Genomic DNA, 6,000 nt, shown 5'->3' on the forward strand with positions numbered 1-6,000 from the left:
GATTTCCTTTCGGGAGATTGTGACCTACATTAAAAATGGAATATTTCCATTCACACCGCTCTGATTCCTTAACAAAAATTAACAAAGATTAATTACGCAACCGAACTATTCAGCAGCCCAACAGAAACACAGTCAAAGCTCCATAGCACTATGCAACCGCTTACATACACACAGCATATGTGTAGGTCTTTGCCTATGACAACGTTTTCTTAACATTAAGTACTTTTCTTACTATTTAAATGTGAGTGTATTTGGAGATATTTAGTATTAGTTTGCGATAGAGCATGAGGCTGGACATAGTCCCAGACAACTGTAGAAACCCTCAACAGGCATATACTAGTTCTGGGTTCATTTTTGAGCAGCAATGAGGAACCAAGAGGAGAACCACGGTAATTTTCACTTTAACCAAAGCCCTCTTTCTGCTTCGTTCTGTGCAGGAAATATATTTACCACACTTCTAAGAAACATGCTTTATGGATGTTTCAGCTATATGATCATATATTTTAACATCTTACCTGCTTCTGTAATGACTGCGCTCTTGGCCAACATACCAGTGATTGAACCAGGGACCTCCAGACCTAGAAGTACGAGCTACCAGCATAAGCTAAAGAACAAAGGATGTCTCCATAGCTTAGAGCTGTAATAACTCATAACCTTTGTGAATCTGCACAGAGATAAAGCTGTCACACACACTCCCCACCCAAGTTCTGTATACCTGTGATCCAAATACTCAGTAAAAGTTTAAGCCTAGCCTTTGAAAAACAGCTAGGGTGTATTACACCATGATGGCTTCTGTGAAAAATTCCAATGATAAGACATTTTCACTAAAGTCTACATTACAACCACTCCCAGGATGTCTCCTCATTTCTCATATGCAGTCCAAATTATGCTTTTTTATTTGTTCTTAATAGCAGAAAAATCAGAGAAAAATACATGTCAAACCATGGAATTCTTTCTACACAAACCCCTGTAGAACACCGATACCTCTAAATAGAGGTCTGTATCAAATGACAGCCAAAGGAATCTGATGAACATAATACAATCTCAAAAAGAAAAGGAGTACTTGTGGCACCGTAGAGACTAACAAATTTATTTGAGCATAAGCTTTTGAGAACTACAGCTCACTTCATTGGACGCATTCGGTGGAAAAGACAGCAGGGAGAACTGAATGCATCCGATGAAGTGAGCTGTAGCTCATGAAAGCTTATGCTCAAATAAATTTGTTAGTCTCTAAGGTGCCACAAGTCCTTTTCTTTTTGCGGATACAGACTAACACGGCTGCTACTCTGAATACAATCTCAGTGGAAGTTACTGTGATAGCAAGTTGAAGATAGGAAATGTAAGTTGCCTGACATTCTCTTTTTGCGAGTTACATCAGACTCAGTTTTATTTTATGTGATGCACTAATACACTAATCAAGTCAACAGCTGAAACCTTCAGATAACTAAGAAGCTCACTCTCACCATTTTTTGTCTTCCTGTTACATCGCAATTTATGGATTTCAGGTTTACCTCTCAACTTCAATCTACCACAGGCAGCAAAAAATGAAGAAGAAAAAAAAAATCTGGCATACTTGAAATAAAATATCCAGGAAAGCGGCTATTAAAGGTTAGGCATTTCATCATTTTGAAGGGCCTCCATACAGTACCTCTGGTACCATATTCATCTGCTTTCTCTCTTAAAATCATCCTGTTTTCTACACAGCAAGAGCAGTTGCCTACAAGTCTCCTGCTGGACACGAAGAGGGGAGTGGAACAGCATCACTAATTACCAACACTTGTCTCCACGCAGTAACACCCAGGTGTTTTGTGGAGACGTTTCCAAGCCCCCTTGCTTGCAGAGGGTAGAATCTCAACCTCCTGCAACGGTGACGGCTTCAGGTAGCCCTCCTAAGGCGCTGTGGCGGCGCAGTCACCTCCTCCCGCCTCTCTTCTCCGCCCCATTATCTCAGGAGCGACGGAGAGCGAAGCAATGTGGTTTCTAAAGGCAGCTCCTAAGAGGCAGAGCGGGTGACTGACAGGAATCGTGAGTCCTATTCCCGGCGCGGCGCGGCGCGGCGCTGCCTCTGTGGGCCCCGAGGGCAGGCATTTCACCGGGGCTTAGTCAGCGGCCACACGGGAGGGGAGTCGCGATGCTCCCCCGCCCCGCGCCGGCGGTAGGCGCCGCTGGGCCCGGCGGGCGAGAGGGGATACTCACAGTCCAGGTGCTTCTTCTTGGGCCCCATGACTTCGTGGGTCGTCGCCTTGCAGACGGCTTTGGAGATGGCTGAGCCGGTGACACTGTGCTGGGCGGCCGCGATGCGGTCGGTGATCGACTGGCCCGACATCTTCCGCTCCGCCGGCCCCCCACCCCACCCCCACCAGCCTGGGGTCCCCGCGGCCTACCCCCCAGCAGGCCGCCAAGGACGGGAGAGACGGGACTGACCCCCGCCGGGAACCAACCAACCAACCCGCCCTGAGAGCGCCCGCAGCCTGGGACTCAAGGTCCCCTGCGGCCCCTGCCGTGCGCCGGAGGCCAGCAAACCGCTACGGCCCCAGGGTAGCCCAGCCCCCGGCCGCCTTCCCTGGGCTGCTCGCAGGGCCCGGGCCGAACGGGCCGCGCTGCTCTCCGAGGCGGGGGGGGGGGGGGAAGGGGCGCTCTCCGCCGCGCGCCCCGCTTGGTCTCCTGGGCTCCGCTCCGGCTTTTCCTTTCACATTTCCACTCCCTGTCCCAGACAAAATGGCGGCGGCGGCGGCTCCGCCTCGGTGGCGGCATCACGTGACCTCGCGGCTGCCCCGCCTCCTCCCCTCACTCCCCCCTCCCCCGCCCGCCCGCCCGCCCGCCCGCGTTAAGGTGGAACCGGCCGCCCGCCCTAGAGTGGTGCTGGGGCCCGGGGCAGAGCTAGCGTGGCCCCCCCCCCCCACTACCTCCAAAATACACCCGAAATCCAGCCGGTCTCGGTGCTCTCAGAGAGCCCCCTCAATAAACCCCTGCCTATCTCAGGGAGCCCCCCCCGCCCTAGCCAGACCCCTAGCTGGCTGGGGGGGCCCCTCAGGGAGCCCCCCCACCAAAAAATACCCCAAATCCGAGCTCCCCCTCAGGGACAAGCACTATAGCCTATGATAGTTTTAAATTCACCTTGGCTTCCCACTTGCCTTCCTCCCCATTTCCTGGCCAGAACAGCAGAAAAGGGGGGGTTGGGAAATGGGGAGTCTTCCCTGCCTATTTCCTTGCCCTGCAAAGCTTTTCCAGGAGAGGAAATGTGATTGCATTTTGTTATGCATTGAGCCAGGGGGTGGCCTTTTATGGCCCGAACACATGCACACGTTCAATAAAACAGTGCATTTGCTGGGAGACAGAGTCATAGGTGCAACATCTGCTTCAATAATTGTCCAGGCAAGTGCTGTTGAACTAAACATGAGCCTTTGTAAAGGGATCCTGAAGTGGGTGTGCTACTCATCTTGTTTTTTGGAGGACCTATTAGATTTTCAAGAGTTATGCACAATTAAAAAAACCCAAACATCCCCCAAGCCCCAGGAATGGATCAAGATATGAATCATACAGCTTGAATTGTAGTTTCAGACTGCCTCACTACATCAGGAAGTTATGAAATGATGCCAGCCACAATGTGGCATGATGTTGCAATGCAATGTTTGCTGTGTTGCTCTTAGTGGTCCTCCAGAGAAACTTAGGAAAGAGGGAAAGGCTCCTCCAAGAAAAAAAAAATGGTTGTCATTTTTCTTGGCCCTCTTGGCCGATGCCCTCGTCTGATTCTTGCTCCTCATGCGTTAAAAAAAGAAAGAAAAAACCGCTTGCTGTTATTCTGTTTTTCTGCTGGGGATAAGAGAAGTATTACAAAACACTAGTAAAAGTACAATTGTGCATTGTCGAAGTGATGGAAGATATGACCTACTGTAGGTCTTATTTGCATCTCTAGTTTCTGTGGCAAAGGTCTCTCAGCTACATCTGGGCAACATTGGCTTCAGTGGAATTGCGCTGATACAAAAGGGGAAACTTTGGCTTGAACAGCTGGCTCCCTTGCTAGGCTGTTCCCAGTGATCCTAGTCTCTGAATGATCAAATATAGTAAGAGCTTCATGAGGATTCCTTCACAGAGGCCATAAATTGAGTCATGGAGATTGAAAACCTTTCTTTAAGCACAGTGGAAGCTATCTGACATTGGTTTGATTATGAGGATGTGTCCTGTTTCTTTAAAATTGTAACTGGAAGCCAAACAGGATGGGAGCTGGGAATAGATCTCCTCAGAAGGGAGGAAAAAGGGTAGCTTACTGCATCTGTACATTCAGTTCTTTGCTGAGACAGCCAACAAGGGGAGAGTGGTGACTGACTGTCAAGTGTGATGGTGTTTTTTTGTGATATGGACACCTGTCCATTAGGAGCTGGACTGTGTCCAACAACTCATTTCAGATGTGCTGTCAAACAACCATCAATCATCAGATGGTGATGATATTTGGCCACTGGATTTAAACAAACAGTCTAGAAATGATAGACTGTGTAACTCATTAGCAAGTCCTTGATCCATCCACTCCTGCTGTCTTTATGCCAGCTGATCAGCTGGCTAAAATAGTGCAGAGGGTTGAGTGGAACTGTAAAAGTGAGTCAGGGCCTTCTCCTACTTGGAATAATTTTATAGCTGAAATTCACTAGTCTGGTTTGTGGGGTTTGGATCAATTCCCATAGGTCAGTTGGTTGTGATTTTGAAAGCCTGTCTTAGACACTTTCCTGTCTGTATTCATAAAAAAAGGGCAGGTCTTGGAATAAGACAAGAAAGCAGAAGCATCTCTTTGAAGAAAATCTCTTATTGAGAGTCTGCTCCTCCCACTCCAATGGTAGTTAGTCACAAAACTCCCATTGACTTCAATGGGAGTGGAAGTCGGCCCCTAGAGCAAAATGAGTAATTTACCTTTTTTGGCCAGTTTACTGAGTGGAAAAAGATACTTTTTGCTTTTACAAAGAAATCAGATTGTAGCACATTACTGCAAATTGCTCATCACAGCAGAAGTGCAGCAGAAGACAAAAATAATTTTAAATTCTGACTTTTGGCTGAGTGGGACACCCTTCCTCCCTGAAAACAAATACTTATTGCTGTATTCTTTGCTGCTCCATGTGTTAATCCAAGTGTATGTTGTGACTGACAGATATGGCAATTTTCTGCAATATAATTGAAAGCCCTTATTGTATTAAGTTTATGTATCATTGTGAGCTGGGATTGTCTGTAACGTCTCTAGGGGGAAGATGTGACAGATGTGAGACTTGGGAGTTCAAAAGACTATAGTGAAAAAATGCCAGACAGGTATGGACTTTTGGGACAATAAGTATTAAGTTGATTTCCCGGGATATCCCTAGGGAGAGGTTAATCAAATCCCCCACTCTAGTTATGCAAAAACCCAGCCTTTTGAAGCTATGCCCTGAGGAGAGGGTGTTTGTCTGTTGATTACCTGTTACACAAGGCCAAGATCAAAGGCCCAAGCTGTATAAAAAAATTGGCTGATTGGCTCGATCTCAGTTCTGGATCTAAGACAGATATGAATGTGTAACCATTCGGAAAACCCAGTTGTTGGTTTTGAAGGACTGAAACCTACCAAAGCCCTAGGTTAGAGTTAGGTTGACTTTTGATAAGGATTTTAGCATGTGTGTGGGTTCTTTTATTGCTATAATGTGTTTTCTCAATCTTGCTTTTACCTTAAGAATAAATGTGCTTGCTTAGAAGGAGCTGTGTGGTAATTTATAACTGAGGGCAATACTCTCCTCATTGGCTTTGGAGAGAAACCACAGTGCAGCCTTGTAGGTAGTCAGGTTTGGTGGGGATATCACAGGGTAAACCAGGGAACTGTACAGCCTTAATATGCCAGGTCAAGAGGGAGCAAGATGTGGATCTCTGCCCAGGAAAGGTGACAGCTAGGAGCCAGAAATTAAAGTGGGTGCTCTTGGTGGACCATAGTGGGGGGAATACAGGTACAGTTACTCTGAAACTGTGACAGTGACATTATAGTTATTTATG

At 47.2% G+C, this 6,000-nt stretch overlaps 1 protein-coding gene across 4 annotated transcripts in view; it reads right to left on the reverse strand.

Moving 5' to 3' along the window:
* Positions 1 to 2,754, reverse strand: part of LOC119860974 (phosphatidylinositol-binding clathrin assembly protein-like) — a 49,242-nt gene extending 46,488 nt beyond the window's left edge. For 2 of the 4 annotated variants that reach the window (XM_038415236.2, XM_038415234.2), the window contains exon 1: positions 2,197 to 2,754. In XM_038415236.2, the coding sequence (XP_038271164.1) occupies positions 2,197 to 2,326 (130 nt within the window). In that variant the 5' untranslated portion in view covers positions 2,327 to 2,754. The remainder of the gene's footprint in view (positions 1 to 2,196) is intronic. The other 2 variants (XM_038415232.2, XM_038415231.2) reach the window with 2 other exon arrangements.
* Positions 2,755 to 6,000: the final 3,246 nt, after the last annotated feature.

Source organism: Dermochelys coriacea, chromosome 9 (genome assembly GCF_009764565.3).
Source record: "Dermochelys coriacea isolate rDerCor1 chromosome 9, rDerCor1.pri.v4, whole genome shotgun sequence".
NCBI classification, from domain to species: domain Eukaryota; kingdom Metazoa; phylum Chordata; order Testudines; family Dermochelyidae; genus Dermochelys; species Dermochelys coriacea.